The sequence below is a fragment of the Stenella coeruleoalba genome (genome assembly GCF_951394435.1).
Source record: "Stenella coeruleoalba genome assembly, chromosome: 4".
In the NCBI taxonomy this organism is placed as follows: Eukaryota; Metazoa; Chordata; class Mammalia; order Artiodactyla; family Delphinidae; genus Stenella; species Stenella coeruleoalba.
In genome coordinates this window covers 70,942,756-70,965,250 of record NC_137149.1, presented here as the reverse complement: position 1 = coordinate 70,965,250, position 22,495 = coordinate 70,942,756, and the positions used below count along the sequence as shown (strand labels likewise).

Below are 22,495 nucleotides of genomic sequence, written 5' to 3'. Positions count from 1 at the left end.
TCTTCCCAGACCAGGGCTCGAACCCGTGTCCCCTGCATTGGCAGGCGGATTCTTAACCATTGCACCATCAGGGAAGTCCAAGGTTGTTGCTTTATATGAGCAGGCCATTACAGTACCAATTTCATTATGCCTTGTGCAATTAATTACTGTATTAAAATTTACTGTTGTTTATTTTTTCAGTGGTTAGACAATTGTAAGAGGACATTTGGTGCCAAAGAAGACATGTATAGGATAAACACAGATGCACAAGTAAGTTTCTTATTCTTAGTTTTGCTATATTTCTGTATCAGGTAAAATAATACGTATGCTCAAATGTCCTTGATATTCCTAGAAATAAAGAATATTTGTAACATTTTTCATTTTTGTTATCAGAACAATCTTCGTAAAAGTTAGGTTCAATGGAATATTGGCTTAGTAATGAAAAATTCACTTTAATAAAAATGAACGGCCAGCTTATGACTGAAGCTTAATAACATTCCATAGATAAGCTCGATGAATATCTGGACAGTCCAAGTTGACTTTTAGTTGCATCTGCCTCTCTAAACATTTTTTCATTCTGCATTAGTACTCTACAGATAAATAGTCTGGTCAGGATATCAAACCTGAGTAATGTTATATACATTCATACTAGCCCTTCCAAAGCTGAAGTTCTGATTGGATAAATTATGGGTTTTGCTAGTATAAAATTCAGTGAAAATAATAGTAATATATTTGCTTAGAGAAAAGTGCACAACACATACATTAAAGGAGGATAAAATTAAGACCTACAAATCATTCTAATAGAAGTATAACTTCATATGGGGAACATGTATTAATCAGTTAACACCCTTTACATTTGACATGAGAATTCTAACCTTTTACAACATCAGATTGTTACAGATTTCTAGTCACTGTAAGTTATTGTACTATTGTAATAAAAATGTGAAGCTTTACAAAACTGAAATGTTGAGAAAATACCAGTATACTCTCAATAAATGTAAACTATTTGCCAGGCACTGTGCTGAGCATTTCACATTCATTATCTCAGTCCTTACAGCTCTGTCTAGTGGATGTTGTAATTAGCCCCATTACACAGATGAGGATACATAATAAGCAATTAATAAATATTCTAAAATAAATGAGGAAAAGTATATGCAAATTAAAATTGAGGCTCAGAGAAGCTAATTTATCTAGAATCAGTAAGTAAATAGATTAAGATTCAAACCTTGGAAGGCTGACTCCAAATCCTGCTCTGTCATAAAGAAATTGTCAAATAATCTGTGTAAAGAAAGAAACGAGGCAAGATAAGAAATTAACCCCAGACTAGAATTAGATCCTTTGGTTCTAATTCTGTCTTTGCCACTATGGCTTAAGCAAGTAACAAACTGCTTTTCTCATATATAAATTAGGTGGTTAGACTAAGTGATTTCTTATACCCCTTCTACCTTGAAGAAAATGAGTTCCATCTCCAGGAGTCTGTGTCAATTAATATAGCTTGAGGTTTTCTACTAAGTGAAAACTGAAAACTCTGTACATTGAAGACGTCCACTGATATCTTAGGTCTCCTCTCACATTCAGCTCCTTGAGAGCAGGGGTCCCTTTTTGCACATTATGTATTGTCTTTTGCTGTATACCAGTATAGCCTTTGCATAATAAGCAATTAATACATATTAAAAGTAAATTAAGACTGTATATGCAAATTTCAGTACACTAAAAAGCAATATTTTTAAATGTACAGTGTTAACATATTTAGCGTGATTTCTAGTAATTCAGAGCTATGAAATTAATTACGTCTGTGTTATTTCCTACAGTTGTGATCGTAAACTTTATCAGTGATTTTCTTTTCCATTACACCCCAAAGTAGATGCTCTGGATAATACGTGTGTAGAGTCAGTTTTTATTTATGCTAATGGAAGTGAAAAAAAAATATTTAAAAGCTCAAATTGTTGTTAGTTTCCATATAAAACTGTATGAAGTAAAACCTCAGAAATTTAGATATGCTAATATGTTTGACATTGGATTGTGCTCAACTAACATTCACAGGATGACCATCTACATAATTTATGGTAAGCAGTACGGAGCTGAAGTTCACCTTTGCTTAGCAAATCCCTTCTAAATTGATAGGAATAAATGTTATGTAAACAGTGCTTCAGAGGAAACTATTTAGAAAAGCAGATTTCAAGAAGGACTTTTAGAAGCAGTATTTACATTCTGGCGATTGCTGTTTTAATTAGAAGTCATTCTTCTCCATTAATGAGACTAGGTCTAAGTTGCTGTAGATATTTTAATGTAATAATTTTTAAATATTCCAGAACCTGGATGTTTCACGGTGTATTTTACGTTATCTCGTTTGATTCAAACCTAGTTGGGTTGAACTTCTGAGGTTTACTAAATTACATTTGCAATGCAATTTAAAACACACAACTGCTCTCAATATTTTACCTTCCGATTCAGCACTAATTATGGCAACTTAGGACTTAGACAGCAAAGGGTAGGCAACCCAGAATGAGCCACGCCAGAGAGAATCTTCTCATGGGCAAATACATATTACATAAAATTATAAACCAGTTCTTTTCTGAGAAGAGCAAATCATTTCATATTTTCTAATCAGAAGTTTTCCACTTTACTAACGGAAATTTATTTGGCTTTTTTTTTTTTTGGAAAGGCTATAAAAACCCAGATAGAAGACCACTTTCAGTAGCCAACTTTCCCAATATCCCACTAGTTTTATTCTTTGTAGCTTTTGCACAAGAAATAAACTATAGCCTAAATGTGATTTAGCTGTTATTTGGCAAAGGGTGAAAAACACCCTGGATTGTTACAGTAAATGTCTAAAAAGTTTTATTCTGGAAATAGCATCATAAATTTTTCTTTTGGGTGTAATTTTAAATGTTCTTCAGTTTGCCTGGGACATCTGTGACCCTAGTTAAAATGATTTGTTACACTAATTCTTGGTCTTTTTCTTCCTTTGTATTTTTTGTGACCCGATCACCTTCTTGCTTAGCAAATGGAAATTCTAGCAGTAAGTGACCTGTCTTAATTTATAGACTACTTATCCATGTCAGACAAACTGGTTTTCATTTGCCATTTGTGACCTAGCAATGTTTTGTCATGGACTGCTTTAAGAGTAGTGTGTGCTTCAGTTTTGCATAGCCCTAATCCATGAAATGTTTCAGTCCTACAAAGACAATGAGGTGTTATAATTAATCTGTACAACTAGCGCTGCCTTTTTACACATCTCTAACATGTCTCCTTTTATATTTCTTAATTTTAAGAATCCAAGTGCATTTGTTAATTTCATTGTCTTGTTTCAGTGAGATTACAAATTTGCTTTCTTAAAAAAAAAGGAACTCATTTTAAAGACAAACTATTCTTACTTTTTAGGTGAGAGGTTATCCAGAGTTTTACTTTTTGCTTTATCAAGCACTTGTTGATAAACGCAGTGAGATGTACATCTCAGTGTGGCAAGAGTATATGCACTTGTAAATTCTTCTCGTTATGAAGTTAAAGTTTTAAGTTCTAGTGAATTCTTTTTAAAGCATTCTATTTATTGCCTGCTGAAAAATCTTGTTTGTCTAATGTGAAAATGTGCTTCACACTAAAAATGAATTATGTAACCAATAATCTTTAAATTTTTATTTTAATCCCAGTCTTCAGAGCATCTTTCATCTGTCTTTCATCAACTTCATACCATATTAACTTGCTTACTGCAGAAAAATTAAGCTCAGAACAAATTTTAACAATTATTTACTTATAAATTTTTATTTGAAATATGTTGTCTAGTCAGATATGGAAAATAACACCTAAATTTAACACAGTGTTATTTATTTCTAGGAACTGGAGCTCTGCCGAAGGTTATACAAATTGCATTTTCAATTGCTGCTTCTGTTCCAAGCCTACTGTAAACTTATCAATCAAGTAAACACAATTAAAAATGAAGCAGAGGTAAATATTCAGTTGTACTAGGCACTAGTAACTGATTCTAGGAAATTAAAATACATACATACATATTTCCTTGCAGGAGCAATGAAGTGAAAAGTCGCTTATAGTGAATCTTTCCCTCCCCACACCCCAGTTAAGCATTATTGGTTTTTGAAATGATGTACTATTTCAGGACCTGTTCATAAATCTGACAGCAGATATCCAGCGATCTTAAAAGATCCCAGACCTTAAAGATCGCAGTAGCAGCAACAGATCATCTGCAATCAAAAATGAAGTAAAGCACGTCAATTCAATAAAGACAAAATCGTATTATGAAAGCCTCTAACGTCTTGTCCACATAGTACTTCTATAGTTTAAGTAATGCACACAAGAATAAACATGTCGAGCACTGCGAATGTTAGAAATCGTGTCATGAATAGATTCAAAAGTAGGGACTTGAGTCTTCTTCCCCCTTGTCAACCACTGGTACCAAAACTATCACCGAGGAAATCACTTCGCTTTCTAATCTAAAGTGGTTAAATTTATTTTAAAAAATAAACATGTACTGGTTTATATAAAATACCCTGGGTAAGTAACCCTTTAAAATATAAAGACTTCTCATTACTGTCAAAATTTTTTTCATGATCATCCCATAATTCCAGGCCTACTGTTAGCAAAAAAAAAAATAACATAAATGTATTTTTACTATCCAAGATGATGTATATATCACATGTTAAAACCAATATAAACATTGGTTGCAACCAATTATTTTAACTTATTACAATGTAACAGTTATTACACTTAAGACAAACTGTTTTATCAAGAGTAAAGACTACTATTTGGCAGCTGAAATTATTTATTCCAACTGAATAAAGAACTCGAAATATTAACTGCCCATAAGGACTAAGTTTAACCGTTGAAAATAATCTTTAAGAGAAAATACTGCCACCATTAGATGTATCTTCACAGCCAAGTAAATGCTCTTGTTGTTACTGAACATACAAATTGATCCTTTTAAGGTATATTTATTTCTTTTAGGTCTTCAACATGTCAGAGGAACTTGCCCAGTTGGAAAGTATCCTCAAAGAAGCCGAGTCCGCCTCAGAAAATGAAGAAATTGACATTTCCAAAGCTGCACAAACTACTATAGAAACTGCCATTCATACTTTAATTGAAACTTTGAAAAATAAGGAATTTATATCAGCTGTAGCACAAGTCAAAGCTTTCAGGTAAATTGTGAAGGAATTTATAGGAGATGCCTTTATACCTAACTGGAAGTTGATAAAGATTGGGTTTGGTTTTCAGTCTGATGTTTCAATATTATGTCTTTGTGAAAGGAAAACATGACCTTATTTTGTACAGTTACCAATGAAATGACACCAATTTTAGATTTTGTTCATTCTGTGATACTTTCACAGTAATGTTTGCTCAAATATTAAAACAGATCCTCAGTGATTCAAAAGGAAATTATTTTTATAGGTATTAACTTAAAAGTTATCTTTAATAATTACTTTGAGTCTCAGGACTTAAAAATACTGTGTGTTTTCAGATCTCTGTGGCCCAACGATATCTTTGGCAGTTGTGAAGATGACCCTGTCCAGACACTGTTACACATCTATTTCCATCACCAGACCCTAGGCCAGACGGGAAGCTTTGCAGTCATAGGCTCTGACCTGGACATGTCAGAAGCCAACTACAAATTGATGGAACTTAATCTAGAAATAAGAGAGTCTCTACGCATGGTGCAATCATACCAACTCCTAGCACAGGCCAAACCAATTGGAAATTTGGTGAGCACTGGATTCTGAGAAACTTCAGGCATTTAGGAAGAGACTAAACTGAAGACGATTAAGAATATTAACGAGCACCTTCTATGGACCCTTGCAGTTCACTGTCAAACTTTACCAGGGTAAAAAAGTAAGAACGTCAGAATCAGATCTGAAGGGGAAAAAAACGAATGGTTTAACAGCTGCCAATACCTCCCACAATAACTGTATGAAGAAAGAATTTTTTAAATTACTTTACCTAAGTGAAAAGAAAAGGGCTAAAAGTGATGCATACAAATATATTACTTTCTGGAGAAAGAAAAGAATTCTAAGAATGTCTGCAATAATGGCCTCTAATACTGAGACATTGGAAAGCAGGTGAAATGAGGCTGAAATCGAGGCTGGTTCATTTTAGCTGAAGACCTGCAGAGATGCTTGGATTTCTAGTAGTCACAAGCATAATCAACAACTGATAGTTAATCATCTACATGAAGAACATCCAGTCGGATGGATATACACAGAAAGACTTCTTTGCAAAAACCATTGATTTTTTTTTTTTTCCCCCAACATGCGGGATAAGGGCGTGGGTGTTTTGTTTTTTGGTCTGTATAAGGAATTGTGTGTGTGTGCGAGCTGAGATGTGTGAATATGTGATAGTCATATTTTCAAGGTATGGATGTTTGGTGATAACGTCTCAGAGCATGCCTAAAAGAGCACTGCAAGATTATTTTTGAAAAAATTTTATTTTATTAGCTCTAACTCTTCATAGTGTGTAAATGTTAGAACATTTTAATAATATTTTAAAACTGGGCTTTCCCAGTATTTCAAAAAGAAATAATATATCTGTTAACGTTATTGGAATGCTGCTCAGTTCTCTGATCAGTGCTTATGTTACGATTGTTGATAACTAACCAAAGTAGATGCCTGCAGAGACTTTAAAATGTAAAATAAAGATGTATGCTGCCCGTCAGCTCTTCTCATTAGAAAAGTTAACTTATTTTACTCCATAATTATTATAGAAACTGTATAGATTAAAACCAGTATTTTCTTGTACATTTGTGCAATGCACTGTTATACAAGAAGAGGTGTACAAAGCTAAAGAAAAAATTGTGGTCATTGATGGTAAAATATATGACTTGCAGGCCCTCAAGTCTGCAGAATTCAAGAAGAGAGATGCAAATGCATTTTTATATGTTTATTCAGGACTCACATGTTTCGCCCTAAAGGAACCTGGGGCTATGGAGGAAGATGAAAGGAAGCCTGAAGACTGACTACCAAAACATGCAATATACTTATTCACTGTCCAAGCCTGTAGCATAACATGAACTGGATTCTCTGTCCTTTTTTTAAATAGCATTTTGTAAAAGAAATGAATGTAGTCCCACAATTCCTCTGATTTGAAAGGAACACCTTGTATTTTTTATATGCATCTCTTATCCACTGTGACTTTTCTTTTAAACTGGGCTCTGGGATTCCAGAGTTTAGAATGTAGAAATGAAATGCTTGGCTTTGCCTTTTCTTGGTGGTGCAGACCCCTGCCAGAAATGTAATTATGCTCAAGTGCATTAACTGAGGGCCCTGTGCACGCCGCTGGACTGCTGACTAGAGTTATGTTACCTGTAAAATTCTGTAACTGGTCACAGCACATTCATAATCACTGTATTTTTTGACCCTGATAAAAACAATTATTTTGATGGTGTTCTGGTACTGTAAATGGTGTCCTTTAAATTATTTAATAACTTCTGGGTGTGGGGCAGGAAGAGAGGGGTGGGTGTCTGGAGACACACCACACTTTACAGCCTATCTTACCATCCCCTATTTTTCTCACCCTCCTTATATCCTTTTTGTTAAAATAAAAAAGCATTGTAGCTGTTGGTTTGTGTTGTATTTTAAGAAAGGATGAATGATTAGAGTGTGCATAATTAAGGAACTTTTCAAACGTTGCCTTCATTATTCTTAAAAATAATTTTCCTTCAAAAGGGGAGAACAGGGCTTCCCTGGTGGCGCAGTGCTTGGGAGTCCACCTGCCGATGCAGGGGACACGGGTTCGTGCCCCGGCCCGGAAGGATCCCACATGCCGCGGAGCAGCTGCGCCCGTGAGCCATGGCCGCTGCGCCTGCGCGTCCGGAGCCTGTGCTCCGCAACGGGAGAAGCCACAACAGTGAGAGGACCGCGTACCGCAAAAAAAAAAAAAAAAAACCCGCAAAAAAAAAAGGGGGGGGAGAACAGATTCAGTTCAATTGACTAATTACCCAAACCAAACCTTCCAAACAGTTGAAATTTCCTTCTCCTATTTATATGTAACTAAGCCTATTAATAATGTAATAAAAATTAATACACATGCAGAAAGCAAGATGCAGATATAAAGTCATTTGGATTGTCCTTTTGCAAATCAGATTTCCTTAAAACCTATAATTTTTTGCTCCTTGTCCTCTGGGTCCAAAGTTTGCACTTATTAACAAAATATATCAAATGCTTAATTTATTAAACAACACCTTATTGAGTTCCAATCAGAGCCCAGTCTTTGCTCATACAAACTTTTTCCTTTGCCCACTAAATTTATCATTTTTAAACAGTAAGGTTGTAAAATCACAAGACAAGAGATCTGGGTACTTCCCTGGTGGTCCAGTGACTAAGACTCGCGCTCCCAATGCAGACGGCCCGGGTTTGATCCCTGGTCGGGGAACTAGATCCCACACGCTCAACTAAGAGTTCGCATGCCACAACTAAAAAGATCCCGAGTGCCGCAACTAAGACCCGGTGCAGCCAAATAAATAAAAAAATATTAAAAACAAAAAAAAAAAAACCAAATATCTGGCAGTTTCTCCAAAGAAGAAAAATCCAAAGGATTTTTACACAATTTAGAAAATATTTTCTACTTTTAATGATATAAGATCTACCTTAAATTTAGGAAATCGTCAGACATTTTCTTGGAACAGACTCACCAAAGCCAGAGTGAGTGTACCTCCTTTTGGTCTATGAGAACTGCTCATCCACCAGCATAACCTACACTAGAGGAAATAAGAATCAATGTGATAATAATTGTACTTTATGGCATTCTTATTTTTAAATTTTCAAAGTAATCCACTGTCACTTTAGCAAATGTAAGAAATATGAACAAAACTAGAATCACTTCTCTTGACACCCAGAGAGAACAGTATTCTGGGATATTTCCTTCTAGCCTCTCAATCTCTCAAAGAAAAATCAATTTTATAAATTTCCAATTATACATACAGTTTGACAGTGCCTTATTGGTAGAATGTTATCACCATAACTCTTAGGAATCATGAGTTTTTATACCACTTTGTTCAATGTCTGAATGGCCACTAACTCTAAGTGACACATATTTTGATCCTTGCTTTCCTCAGCTGTAAAATAGGGTTAGCTGCTCTGTTAGGAAAATTAATGGCAAACAATATTAAGCTTAAAGAATGATTAATAGCCATTTTAATAGCTGTATTAATAACCACTGAATTTGTCCTACGACTCATTGAAGGTATACTTCTGTTGTTCCTCATTCATTCAGCAAATGCTTAGAGTGAATATTATGTACCCCTTGCATGTCACGTGAGTCAGATCGGTTTCCTGTCCCTGTACATACCCCTCAACCACCTCAGGAGTTAATAGTGTCAGCACAAAACACATCACCTTCCCCCACACCTAGAGTTCTCACCCTTCACTTCTCTTTGGTCCCACCACCATTGTATCTGATCTTTGCAAGACTCCTGACAGGTTTACAGGCATCCACCATACTGCCAGAGTGATCTTTTTTTTTTTTAAAAGGTGAATCTGTCACCATGCCCCACCACAGCTTTATAAACCTTTCAGTGGATTCTTACTGATGACATATGAAAAACAGTCCTCCTGAGCAAGGTCCAAAGAGTCCTCCCAGCCTGGGCCTATCAGTTGCACCTGCCATCATCCCCATCCCTGCCCCTGTGGCCTCCTGGCTTTCTGTACCACTGGGCCTTTGCACACATTAGCTTAGTCTGGAAAAGTTCTTTCTTCCCCTCTTTGTCTAATTCAACTCATCCAAACTTTAGCTCAGCTGTAGTGTCATTTTTTAGGTAAGGCTTCCCTGACCTCCCCAAGTCAGGTCCTTTTTTTTTCTCCTACCAGGCACCAAGTAGGTCTTACATGGCACATGGCAGAAGTTTTATACAGGAGGTTAATGGCCATCCACCCGCTACACTGGAAGTTTTATGAGGGCAGAGCCCACAGCCATGTTTTTCTGTGGTAAGTGCAAGGCTGACTCAATTGTAGTTTTCACACTTCAATTCCATAAGCAATACCTGGGGCGCTTATTCAATGCTTCACCTCCATGTAGTGATTCAGTAGAGACAGGGACCTAAGAATCTGCCTTTTTACAAACACCTTCCCAAGCCATATGGTTAGAGGCCTTCCCTCTTGCTATAAAGGGTTCTAGAGACTTCAAACTCATTTTCGTTTCTTTGATTCTCCATATTTGTCTACATTCAAGCATCCAAGATGTTAACAGACTTACTATATATGGCCTATGAGGTAGTAAGGGTTAACTTAAAAATGGGATGCTTAGAAAACTGGAAGGAGGCCTAATTAGCACCTGGTTCCAATTATGTGGTTTCTGTAACCAAGAAATCAACAGCTCTCAACTCTGATTTCATTAAAATCCCTCACATCATCCCCCACCCCCATCCCTGCACCGGGAGAGCGCTGGTGCCGGGTCTCAGTGTTTTCTTGGTAATCGGGTAGAAAGCTTGGTAATCAGGTTAGGATGAGAATCCCTGTGTTAGGTGGCGCCAAACACCGTTTCCACTTACAGAACTGCAAGCGCATAATGACAAAGGTTAAATAAAGCTGCCTCTAACTGAATCTTTAAATACATTTAGGAGGGCTTTTTTTTTTTTTAAGTTAACAAATTACCAGCTGAAGTCCACTTGAAGTTACTTAACATCTTAAAGCTGCCCTTAACCACCCTGTTCCCATCCGTACCGGTGACATGGTGATTAGCAAGTCACCAGCGCTCACAGCCTTTCTCCCTCAGCACCGACTAAACCGAGATCAGCTGTAGGCCATCCATTCTGGGTTCTGACTCTGCGTTACCCATCCCCAAACATCAGAGTCCCCTCAAACGTCAAGGCCTGGCTCTAGCCTCCACCTGCCCCAGAAGGATGCTCATTTTAATAGATGGCTTTTTATTCAATTAATTTCTTATAGGCATCAGCCCTACAGACCTACAAGTAGTAAACCTCACATGTGAGTCCCTCTACACTTTTCTCTCAAGTGACTAACCTAGTTCAGAGCCCGGTTGCTCTGTAAGCAATGGACAGATATTAAAGTAAAAGGCCCAGACTGTTAAGACAGGCTCTCCTAAATCTTAAGGATTTTACGCAGTGTATCAATTGTTTTGCAATGCTTTTATTTGACAAGCTTTGTCAAATACAGCCTTTCACGAAGTACTTTGAGGGAGCGGCAGAGAGGAGGAAGAGGGGCACGGAAAAAAGCTCACTTGTCTGCTCCACTAGCACACGTTCGGCGGGACCAGTGTTTTGGTTTTTTCACATTCAATTAAATGATATATTTGAAACTGAAAGTGCTGTCACAGGATAAGCGTTTGCCTTTGCATCTCCCACACAGATCTTGACGGTGGGGCCTTTTGGGGTCCACGTGGCGAACTTTTACTGGGCAGGAGCATCTAGTCTGTTTACAATTCTGAAAAAAAAAAAGTGAGAAGTACATACAGAACATAAACGCTTGGTGATGTCCTGGAACTTCAAAGTTATTTTTCTAGTCCATTCAAATACTAACTGAATGCACGCTCAGCAAAGTCCTGTGCTAATCTTGTTCTGTCTACATCCCTTCCTAGCAAGGAGAAGGATGGGAGGAGAGCATTTTATCATGCAGTCCTGCTCCCAGGTTGCACAGGATTCAATGCTGAATTGTGTGAAGTTTCTTTTAAAACAGCTTAAAAGGAAATCTGTCCCTGCCCTTGAAGGGTGGAGAACAAGCGAGCAGGAGAGAGGAGTTTAACAACATCGAAGGTGTGAGGCCAGGAACCACTAGCAGGCCCGGCACCAGTGGCTGACCTCAGCCCTTCTCCCTGCTCCGAAGGACCGCAAGCTGAGGCAGAAGGCAGAGCAGCAACTGCCGGGCCAAGAGCAGAGTGCTTAGAAAGTTCGCTTTCATTGTCAAACTCCTCTCTCCTACTTGAGAATCTACCCTACTCTCCCAAGATCTAGGTTAGTCTACGTTTTCCACACTTAATTTCTCTCCACCCAACCTGCGGTGTTCATGCTTCCGGCATCCACCTGGAGCCAAGTGTGTTGATTAGGCTGTGCCTCTACTGGCAAGTCAAGCTCCACTAGCTGTGTGATTAACAGGCAAGTGTAGTCACTTCTCCCTCTTCGATGATCAGAGCCCTTTATCACAGTGCAGTGCTCAGTTAACAGTAACAAGCAACGTGTTACCAGTTAACCCCATAAAGCTTAGGGTTAAAGCTAAAGCAGCTTAGGTTGACTTTAAAACAAATCCCTTCCTGAAGAACTCACAGGCAAAATGGAAACTTTAAAAAACCCGTGCTTTTACTAAGTACTTTAACTTGCGTATGTGCTTCATAAAACGCATTTGGGTAAAGCCGTCAACCTTTACTACTTCATAATAGTAGAAAGATAATCTGTTTTCTAGGTTTACTTTCTCCTACATTCAGCTGAGTCTCAGGCAAAGCAAACATTCTTCCACACTGCAAGTGAGGCAACAGCTTCTAGAGACGTTCACATGACCGAGGTTTGCAAGAGCAGGAGAAAACCTAACACCAAGGCCTTGTTTCCCAGTTAAGTATTATTTCTACAACTCCTTCCAGAAAGAAATCAAAACCTCAGGTCACTGGGAATCTAGGCTCTTTTAGGAAATACATTCAAGAAACTACCTCCAAATCTTCTAATCACTACCCAGTTCAAACACAAAATACAAACATTCAATTTACTTGACAGGTGATATCCTCCACTCGGTAAGGGTTATAAGACTTCTGACATGTTCTGCAAAACTGCTTGTAGTAAACCTGTGACGGGAAAGAGGAAAAACTTAGAGTAAAACCCTCCTGAACCTTTTGTCAGGATGATGCCAGTTACAGGGCCTTTCTTACCTTGTTAGTGCCCTGTACACACCACACGTAGGCACTTTCCCATCGGATGTTGCAGTCCTTGCAGTGATAGTAGCCATATTTCTGTTCTAAGAACTGAGCAAAAGGAGAGCAGAGTTTAACCAACATGACATCTGAATTAGCCTTCATCTCAGAAGCTTGGAAAGGATCTGACACTTAAAACTGGCAACTCCACTCCATATCTTGGAGGAAAGTAGAATCAGGTTCAAGTCCGTCTCCACGACGTAATCATTACGAAAGCTAATGGCTTAATCAAGTAGAAAAGCAAGGGCCCACCGGAATTTATGTACCAGATTATCTTGGTTCATAAAGCAAATTAACAATTACTAAGCAGGTGTTTTCCCTCAGGCAGGCAAGGGGAAAGCCAAACACATAGAGTTCCTGAACTTTGGGATTCTTTGGGGAGGGCTTCTCTCTGTAGAATAGGTCTGATCTTAGAACACACGTGAATGAAGTGGTTAAACTCAAGAAAAGAAACTAGACTCTGCATCCTAAAGTGATCTTGGGTGAACACCTTGAAAAAAGTTCTCTATGGGCTTCCCTGGTGGCGCAGTGGTTGAGAGTCCGCCTGCCGATGCAGGGGACACGGGTTCGTGCCCCGGTCCGGGAAGACATGCCGCGGAGCGGCTGGGCCCGTGAGCCATGGCCACTGAGCCTGCGCGTCCGGAGCCTGTGCTCCGCAACGGGAGAGGCCACAACAGTGAGAGGCCCGCGTACCGTAAAAAAAAAAAAAAAAAAAAAAAAAAAAAAGTTCTCTATGCTGCTAATTAAGTTTCCACCAAAGAGTGGTGCTGGGAATCTAAAATACGGATAAGCCATAATTCACACATAATATGAACAAAAGTAGTATTACCTTATTCTTAAGTTCTTCTTCTCAGTGAGAAACAAGTTGTAAACAAGTTTTTGGAGTTAGGCCTTTAGAATTGGAAGGAACTTTGGAGGACACTGAGCAATTTCACAGGTGAGCAAACTGAAGCCCAGGAAGGTAAAGACTTAAGATCACACACAGCTTGTGCACAAACTTGATTCACTCTGTGTTCCCCCTCCCCCACTAAACAGCCCTGGGGAGCCTGGAAGAGACCCCAAAAGGACTCTTCCGGGCCTCTTAATACCTCTCCAGCCTTTCCACTCCCCTGGGTTACAACCCCTCAGTGTGCTCCAGCCCTTCCAGTTTCAGGCAAGTACCAACTGGCCTTCCAAGCCTGCTCCTCTCAGGCAGCAATGCAGCCCAGCACAGATGCTCCAGCAGTACTCTTAGATTTCTGAAGAGGGGTGCGTCTTAAGGGCAAGAGAAGATCCTGACTAGGACCCCAGAAGTCAACTGTTAACGGTTTCTAACACACTGAATGAGAAAATGTGAGTGGGATCCTTGGCAATCAACTCCCTTTGCCAGTTAAGTTCACCTTCTGATGTTCCGAGACCCATCCTAGATCACCCAGTGCAGGATCAACACAGGACTACACTCCCGTGGTCAGAACTTGATACAGCAAATACGCTCGGAATAAGAATGTTAAAAGGGCGTTTCCTCGGCCACCCCTGTGCAACCGGTGTTTTACCATCGCAGCAACACGCAAGCTACACTGGATTGAATTCTGCCGGAGAAAGACGACTTCAGCAGCTGCCGAAAGGCACACAGAAGTGCCCGCGCCTAAGGGAGCGCGCGCCTCCACTTGTCTGTCGCGAGCAGCCGCGGGGCGGGGACGGGGACGCGAGCCAGGAGGGCGCACAGCCCTGGGGCTCCCCCGCCGGTTCCCTGGCCGACTCGGGACTCACCTGGAAGCGCAGGCGCTCCTTGCCCGGCTGGGGGCTCCGCGGCGACCACCTCTCGCCCGCGGCGTCCGGGGCGCCGGCCACCGGCGGGGGCTGCTCCCTGCTCGCCGGTACGCCGGCCTGGGCCTCGTCCTCCTCGGACTGCGGCCGTTGGGGATCCTTCCTCGCCGACCCCTCTCCCTCCTCGGGGCCTCGGGTCCTCGCAGCTGGCGGCCCTCGCTCTCCGTCCGGCGCCCCGGGCCTCTGCTCGGCCGCCGCAGTCTCGGCCCCTTCCAGGAGGGTGGAAAGGCGGCGGGAAGCCACGGGCGAGTACACCGCCACGGTGCGCGGGAAGCGCACGGGCCGCGGGGCGCCGCTCGGTGGGCTGCCCTGCTCGGGGCCCCGGCGGGCCAGCTCCGGGGAGGCCGGGCAGCTGCCGCCCGCGCCCGCCGCGCCCTCGGGCTCAGGGCCGGGCTCGCGGGCCCTGCGCAGCAGCGTACGCCGCCCCAGCGAGCACTGCACGGAGACGTCGCGGCGCGGGTTCACCTGCACAGCCACGTCCCGAATGCTGGCGCGGCCGGGCCGCGGGGCGAGGCCGGGGCCCACCTGCGACAGGAGGGCCATGAGCTGCGCCCGCTGGTAGCTGTGGAAGTACTCGGCGGCCGCTAGCTGCCCGTAGCCCGGGAAAGACGACGAGGCCGCGCCGTCAGAGGAGGAGGAAACGGGAGGGTAGCCGCCGTCCCGGTGCCGCCAGCCTCCCCCGCCCGCCGCTCCCTTGCCCTTGGCGGCGGCCGGGTAGGGGTAGGGGTACGGGTACGAGTAGAGGGCGCACGCCGGGTACATGTAAGCGTCCAGCACCTCGTCCCCCAGAGCAGCCATCAGCGCACCCCTGCCGCTCCTGCCCGCCCCTGCGTCCTAAATAAGCGACCTCCCGGGGGCAGCCGGGCGCGGGCCCCACCCCCGCTGGCCGCGCTGCTCGGCCCCCCGCACCCTCCCCGCCACCCGCTGGTGTCCCCGCCGGAGGGGCCCCTGCCAGACTTTCTCGGTGTGGGAACTTTCCACACCCGGAGGTTGGCACAAATACCCTGAGATGATCTGCAAAGAAGGCTTTCTTTGCGAAGCAGAACTGGTCTGTAAGTGAACTAGCTCCAGGTGAAGAGGATACCAGCAGAACCATAACGGCGATTCGCTGAGCCAGGTGGTCCCCAGCCCTGGGTGATCGTCGGCGCCGCCCGGGAAGCTGAGGCGAGGCTGATTGCCTCTGGCTAGTGAGCAAAAATGCGAAGATTTGGGGGAACTGCTCTGGGTCTGATACCTACGATCTCAGATTGTAGGTTATTTCATCATCTCAGGGCTGCCCTGAGAAATCTACGCCTTGAACCCTTTCAGTAAGTGCATAGGGAAAGCATTCCAGGGCATCTGTGACTAGGCTAATCGTTTTCTCCCTTTGGAGAACGTACTCCACCCCCGCCGCGCCCCCAACCCCCCACCTCAAACGGTGACCAGGTGGTGCTGTTGAGTACCACGAGGGTCTGATAACTGTTGCTCTTCTCTGGGGTAGACAGTCGCTCTACGGATTTTCCTAACCAAATAAACTTTCCAAAAGAGAAACTGATTTAGGGTGTGTTTACACAAATGCAGAAGACCAAATCAGTCCCCAGCTGAAAGCAAATGCCTTGTCCACTAGAAACACGTTGGCTGCTCGTTACAAATAGATACCAGGTCGAGTAATCAAATACGTTAATGTAATTTTTCTCTGATTTGATACAGGTTGGACAATAAAATACTATATTTCATTGTTTAATAGACCTGTTTGGGGATTCTTCTGAATACAGGTCAAATTTTAACAATGTCAAGTATTTATAAGCTGAGCAAGCACACTTTTTTTTAACAACAAGTACATTAAACTCAATTATGCTTTACAAATATAGCGTGTTTTTACTCATATAAGATAGTGCGTCAAAATTCTACATTTCCAAGACCCTGTTTTCTAAGAGTTAACATATTTGAAACGATCATAGAAATCGGTAACGATGAAAAACCCAAAAAGCACATTTGTTCAGGCGGCACCCTCGCAATCCCAGGTGCAAGTTATATTACGACATTGATTTGTAATTTATGAAAACGCTTGGTTAATATACCAATGCAACCTTATGGTGGGCAGATCAAAACTGCTACATGTATAATAATGTGAACCAATTGTTGTTCTTTATGTAAACCATAGACACTACCACAGACCATAAACATGAAGTAATATTTCAGCAAGATAAACTCTCTTGTGTATCTCTATTTAGAGCGAAGTCTGAGTGGTTTCCATCATAATTAAATTATCTGCTTTCACTGTGCCATAGGAAGTGTCTGCCATTTCCTCTTCTTTTAGTTTCTTATAAGAAATATCTGTATCTTCATCCTCATCTAGAGGATCTTGCTTGTACAATATTCCACTCCCATACATTTTATATATTAAAACAAAAATCCCTGCTTCTGCAGACTGGAAAAGGGCATAAAGCAAGGGAAACATGTACATACTTCCTATGTTTTGCGGTGGAAAGGCCAGTTTTAGAATGGCGGTACAGAGCTGCACGTTCTGGCTCCCTGTTTCCAGGCACACAGTCCTCTTGCAGTTGGGTGGAAGATGGAAGACAGCAGCTAAGCCATAGCCTGAGGCGTAGCCTGCCAACGGCATAAAAATCGCTACCACATAAACAGCTGCAGGAATACTTGCCAGCAGTTTGGGTCCTAACATAGTGCAGGTCATTATGAAAAGGACCACCAGCGTCATTAGCAGAGACCACAGGGAAACCTAGTAAAAGAACAGGGATAAACAAGCCATCAAAAATGAGGTAGTTGAAGAGGGATTCAGGCAAGGGGATCCTGGGCTCTTGGAAGAGGAGAGTCATCTAGTCTGACCTCCCACACAGAATGGAGATCTTCGCCACTGAAAGTCTCTGACAGGGCTTCCCTGGTGGCGCAGTGGTTGAGAGTCCGCCTGCCGATGCAGGGGACACGGGTTCGTGCCCCAGTCTGGGAAGATCCCACATGCCGTGGAGCAGGAGAAGCCACAACAGTGAGAGGCCCGCGTACCGCAAAAAAAAAAAAAAAGTCTCTGACAGAGTATTTCTGAAGATGGGTAGATCACCTCTTCAGGAGGCATCCAGGCTGTGTCAGACAGCTCTAATTGTCTGGCAACCTGTCTTTATGTCTAGTGACCATTTGCCTTCTATAACTGCCAGCCATTGTCTTCGATAGGCCCTCAGGAGCAGCACAGACAGACGGCTACTCCTGCAAAACAGCCTCCAGAAGTTTAAAAACCAGTTATGAGGGGAAGGCTACTCTTCTCTGGGGGCAGACCGTCCCAGGCTTTCAGCCTCAATTCCATAACTGTTTTGGAGTCCTGACTGTTCTGAGCATTTGTTTAATTTGTGAATGTGCCTCTTAAAAACAGAGCAGTTAGAATTGAGTCCAAGACACCAGGTATGGTCTGATGAATAGAGTGGACAGATGGACATTGCTTTCCCTGAACAGGACCCAGTGTTTTCCATAAGAAATTAGTTCCGGTTTTACACAGGACATAAAAGCCTATTGATTTATGAAACTGAGTGTCTGATATTTTTAACCTTCAAAATACTTTATAGCTCAGAGAATTGTTAGCAGTACCCAAACAATTACAACTCTTAGATTAGGTAAGAGAAAAGAAAAAAATGTAAACATAAGATGTGAGGAATTCTTTGCAATCCTGCAACTCCCTGCTTTTTCACCTGTTCATGAGAAAACTCCCACATGTAAGTCTCTAATGACGCTTAGGAATTATTACATATAATAGAAGGATTTTAGATAAAAACGATTGACTGTATAAAACAGTGTGTCATCTTGATGTCTGACTGGTACATTTCACTCATGCAAATAAGACAGGCTTGTAAATGGTAAGGTGGAAACCTAAAAATCCTTCTCCTAGTTCTCCTTCAGATCGGTAGCTTTCTTTTTTAATGGGGGAGGGGATTGGGTGGGTGTCTGTGAGGGGGACTACAGATCCAGAACAGTTTAAGTGTTGCTTCTGGTTCCCTAGACATCTGGGAGGATACCCCTTTGGAGTCTATGGGATTGGCATATACTTTATATTCTTTAAAAGATTATTCAAAATTTAACTGGGCTGGTCAAAAAGTCTACCCTAAATGGTGCTGAAGTAATTATTATATAAGATACTCATGTTACAAATGTACAATTAGCAGAAACCAAACTTTTATAAATCAAAACTTATATTAAGTTTCAGAGTGTGTCTACATCAATAGCTTTGAGAGGAAATCTGATTCTTCGTTGTGAAAATATTGGCTCTAACATTTCCTTTGAACCATTTAAAATCATTTGGGTGAACACTGACACTGAATGCTCATTTTAAAGTGTTTGCAAAAGTATAAAAATATTATGAAGTGGATCTTAATGAGTGTGCTGGCTATGGAATAGGTTCAGCTTAAACTCAAAGTTACACTATCCTATTGAATTGTCTGTTATTTAAATATGTTTACCTGTTTTTAGCGTGGAAATAGGTTATTTGACTTTCTCTTAGAATTCCCAAGGTTTTATAGTAAATGCCATCACATTAATAGTATTACCTTAATGATCAAGCTTAGTAAGTTCTTAGTGATCTCAAAATGATCTATAGATATGTTATGAATAACATATAACAAATATGTATATTTACATGTACATATATATTTATCACATTCAGAGTATATATACGCTTACAATAGAGCATAATTTTTTTACTCAAGGCTGGATATATGTACTGAAAAGAGCCCTCTATTTTTCATATTAATAAAAGTTAGCCCCTCTGTATAATCAGATTACTTTGGTATAAGTAAAACACAAAAAATTGTCTTCTTAAATCTACATAATTGAAACATTAGAGTGATCCTTTTTCTCTTCATTGTCTGAAGGAATTTGCATGTACATTTTACACTAATTAGACTAATTCGTTATGTATTTTATTTGATTAACTTCCTAAAATGAGAATCTTGTTCATGATTTATTCTTATTTACTACTACTTTTGAGTTTTCAAAGAAAGTTTAATTTAGAAATATTTAAATTTTTTCTCCAATCAACTATTACAAAATCTCTACTGCTACAAAAAGCATCAATTTTTTAAAATAAAGCAATTTTGGAAATATTGCACAAAATAATAGAAATCCCATTCTTCCACTACCTTTAAAAATGAAATATTGCAATGGGGAAGGGAAAAGAAACACAAATTTAGTAATGTGAATATATTCTGCATTATTTACCCAGGACCTAATTTTATTTTGTGCTTTAAAGCCAATGTTTTGTGTATTCTATTATATTCTATGATGTAATTTTTTTACGATGTAACTTTTAAATTTTTTGTCTTATTAGTGTAAACTTACTTTTGGAAAATTAATAAAACATTTTAAAGGAAACTTCTACAGAGTTTCTCAGAATTAGAGTTCCACTTTTAAAAAGTAGAGTACTGTAATGCATTTCAAAAGTACTGCACAAATCCTATTAATTTTATTTAACCTGCTTTGATTTTTAGTAATACATGACTTCTTAGTGGAAAACATGTTGCCATTTAATTGCACTGTCATCTTTTCCCCCCATGGTCTGTTTCCTCCTATGAATACTGATAGTTCTCTTATGCTGTTTTTAATTAACCCGGTGTCTTAATTAAAGCTATTATTTTTGAAGTTCCAAAAGATGGAACAGAAGTTATATTTGTGGCATAAACTTTTCTTTTTTTTTTTTTAAGTTTATCCATGCAAGGGCTACCCAGTCCTTTTCTTCCTTACTTCTCTTTCCCAAACTTCTCACTGTTTCAGCCATGGGTCAGAGACCAAGGACTCTCTACGTGTGTAAAGTATGCAAAGTGAAGAGTGACCTTACCTTCACAATGTAGTCAGCCACCCGGTTGTATTTGTAGCGAATGAAGACGCCCAAACCAATAGGGATGAGAGTGCTGCAGAGAGTCAGGATCACTGTCCCTATGGGCAGTAACTGCACCAGAGGAGTGTTGATCCAAGCCCGGCTGTAGATCCACAGGCACAGGGGCATCAAGACCAGGGCCAGGAGCGTGGAAGAGATGGTCATGATGATGCTGCAGAAAAGGGAATGGACAGAAGTTGGAATGGGTTTTGAGCCAAAGAACCTTGCTTGAACATTGGGTAGAAGAGAACGGGGGAGACTGCAAGTCCCCCAGCTTGAAGTCAGGGAAGAACCTGCTTCATCCCAGGGGAGCACCAAGAGAGCAGCATGGCTAAGCCCAACTGAAACGTGAACTCCAGGCAGGAGAAGAAAAATCTCAGGGCTGCTGCCCTCTGCTTTATACAGCCTATTGAGCTGGTTACAGTCTGGATGACTGTGAGAGCCAGGAACATTTTTGTTTTCTTTTTAATCCTCCAAAGCACCCTATGAGGCATGGTAAAGCTGCTGAATACTACTTGTTGGATTAACCTCAATTATATTGTCTTATATATGAGATTACTTTCTTTACTGGAGCCAATAGTCCTATTTTGCTTTTACATTTCCCGTGAGTCCTGGTTTCAGACTTCCCAGTTTCCTTTGTCTTCCGGGGCCTGCAAACCTGCACTGACAGCCCAACACTCAGGGAGGGTGGGGAGGCAGTTGTGGATGAGACTCCAAGACCCTCAGAGCACCTCTGTCCCCGTCTAGATCTTCTCCCCTCCAACCCTACCTCTTCATGTTTGCCTGGACTTCCAAAGCCCAGGCATCCCCATCATCTCCAGTTTCTTCTCCCCTCTTCCGCGCCTCATTCTAACCACCTCTCCTTCCTCCCTCCTTGGTCTTGAACGCATGGCTGTACACGCGGTTGACTGGGAGAAGAGAGATGCCTACCGGACAGCAGCTCCGTACCTGAGGTTCATGTCGCCGTCAACCAGCAGGGACATCAGGTTGGAGAGATTCCCGCCGGGACAGCAGCCACATAGGAGCACCGCCACGGCGGCCGACCCGTCCAAGGAGAAGGTGAGCGCCAACAGGAAGGCCAGCAGCGGCAAGAAGCCGAACTGGCAGACCGCGGCCAGCAGCGCGCCCACCGGCCGACGGACGTGCGCCCCGAAGTGGTTCATGTCCACCGTGCAGCCCAGGCCCAGCATGGTGATGCATAGGGCGGCGCCCACAAACACGTTCAGCCCGTGGTTCAGCGGCGTGTCCCAGAACGGGGGCTCGTGGGCGGCCTCGGGCTGAGCGAACAGGGTAGGGCTCGGGCCGGCGGCGCCACCCGCGAAGCAGCCGGCCGTCGGCGTCAGGGTCGGAGTGGGGCCGGGGCTGAAACTGACGCCGGGCCCCGGCGCGACACTGAGCCCGGGGCTGGGGCCGGCGCTGGAGGCGGGCGCCAGGGGGGCGTCTGGGCCGGGGCTCAGGCTGCTGGCGTTGGGCGACAAGGTGTAGTTGTCCGGCTGCAGCGAGGACGGGCCGAAGAGCAGGGTGGCGTTGCCGGTGCCGTCCATGGCGCTTCGGCGGGAGGCTGCGAGTCTGGCTCCTGCCCGCCCTGCGGATTTCTCTGCCCTCCCGCCGCGCGCGACTCTGCGCCTTCGGTCGCCACCGCCGTCCGTCTGTCTGTCCGCCCGTCCGCACCCGCCAAACGGGAGCCGGTGGCAAGGCTGTGCTACGCGCGGCTGACGTCCGGGGCAACGGGTCGGTGCTCGGCTGGGGGTCGGCCGAAGGCCGCTGGCTGGCACTTAAGAAAGCGCAGCCCCCGAGGGTGAACCCAATCGCTGGGCCCCCGCGCCCGCAGGCGCCGCCCCCGCCGCCGAGTCCCCTCCTTTTAATCACCAGTAAGTGGTTCTGTTAGAGTGTAGCCAGGGGCGGAACAAAGACCTGACAAAGGACAAGAAGAAAAAACTGTGCCTGGCTGCTGACCAAGTTCTCTGATGGGCTGTGCCTCTTTGATAATGAAATCTGGAAAGCCAG

The 22,495-nt window shown here is 42.5% G+C and overlaps 3 protein-coding genes across 16 annotated transcripts in view; 1 reads left to right on the top strand and 2 right to left on the bottom strand.

Moving 5' to 3' along the window:
• FRYL (FRY like transcription coactivator) overlaps positions 1–7,737 on the top strand; it is a 293,018-nt gene extending 285,281 nt beyond the window's left edge. For 10 of the 12 annotated variants that reach the window (XM_079919426.1, XM_079919427.1, XM_079919433.1 and 7 more), the window contains 5 exons: positions 181–249; positions 2,984–3,001; positions 3,814–3,924; positions 4,939–5,129; positions 5,450–7,737. In XM_079919426.1, coding sequence (XP_079775552.1) covers positions 181–249; positions 2,984–3,001; positions 3,814–3,924; positions 4,939–5,129; positions 5,450–5,708 — 648 coding nt within the window. In that variant the 3' untranslated portion in view covers positions 5,709–7,737. The remainder of the gene's footprint in view (positions 1–180; positions 250–2,983; positions 3,002–3,813; positions 3,925–4,938; positions 5,130–5,449) is intronic. The other 2 variants (XM_079919430.1, XM_079919432.1) reach the window with 1 other exon arrangement.
• ZAR1 (zygote arrest 1) lies at positions 1,236–15,450 on the bottom strand. 3 transcript variants are annotated; one of them, XR_013827960.1, is made up of 7 exons: positions 14,578–15,450; positions 12,787–12,879; positions 12,628–12,702; positions 11,155–11,357; positions 8,612–8,677; positions 4,097–4,178; positions 1,236–1,257 (listed from the first exon to the last, which is right to left on the bottom strand). XR_013827960.1 is itself a non-coding variant. In XM_079919438.1 (4 exons), the coding sequence occupies exons 1-4, from the start codon at positions 15,430–15,432 to the stop codon at positions 11,214–11,216; spliced, it is 1,167 nt and encodes a 388-aa protein (XP_079775564.1). In that variant the 5' UTR covers positions 15,433–15,450; the 3' UTR covers positions 11,035–11,213. The 3 variants fall into 3 exon arrangements, 2 of the variants coding, with proteins under 2 accessions (XP_079775564.1, XP_079775565.1); XM_079919438.1 differs by lacking the exons at positions 1,236–1,257; positions 4,097–4,178; positions 8,612–8,677 and having other exon boundaries at positions 11,035–11,357; XM_079919439.1 differs by lacking the exons at positions 1,236–1,257; positions 4,097–4,178; positions 8,612–8,677 and having other exon boundaries at positions 11,297–11,357; positions 12,617–12,702.
• Positions 15,451–16,808: 1,358 nt separating this feature from the next.
• SLC10A4 (solute carrier family 10 member 4) lies at positions 16,809–22,149 on the bottom strand. Its single transcript, XM_079921165.1, has 3 exons — positions 21,437–22,149; positions 20,450–20,660; positions 16,809–17,356 (listed from the first exon to the last, which is right to left on the bottom strand). Exons 1-3 carry the CDS (start codon positions 22,030–22,032, stop codon positions 16,844–16,846), a joined length of 1,320 nt encoding a protein of 439 aa, XP_079777291.1. The 5' UTR covers positions 22,033–22,149; the 3' UTR covers positions 16,809–16,843.
• Positions 22,150–22,495: the final 346 nt, after the last annotated feature.

Bases quoted from the DNA above. Each gene is read 5' to 3' on its own strand.
- ZAR1 (XM_079919438.1), bottom strand. From the start codon at position 15,432: ATGGCTGCTCTGGGGGACGAGGTGCTGGACGCTTACATGTACCCGGCG. The intron at 12,703-12,786 runs GTAAGAAAGGCC...TTCCCGTCACAG, and splicing joins GTGTACAGGGCACTAACAAG to GTTTACTACAAGCAGTTTTG. The intron at 11,358-12,627 runs GTAAATTGAATG...TTTTTTTTTCAG, and splicing joins TGGAGGATATCACCTGTCAA to AATTGTAAACAGACTAGATG.
- SLC10A4 (XM_079921165.1), bottom strand. From the start codon at position 22,032: ATGGACGGCACCGGCAACGCCACCCTGCTCTTCGGCCCGTCCTCGCTG. The intron at 20,661-21,436 runs GTACGGAGCTGC...CCTTTTCTGCAG, and splicing joins GACGGCGACATGAACCTCAG to CATCATCATGACCATCTCTT. The intron at 17,357-20,449 runs GTAAGGTCACTC...TTCTTTTACTAG, and splicing joins TGGCTGACTACATTGTGAAG to GTTTCCCTGTGGTCTCTGCT.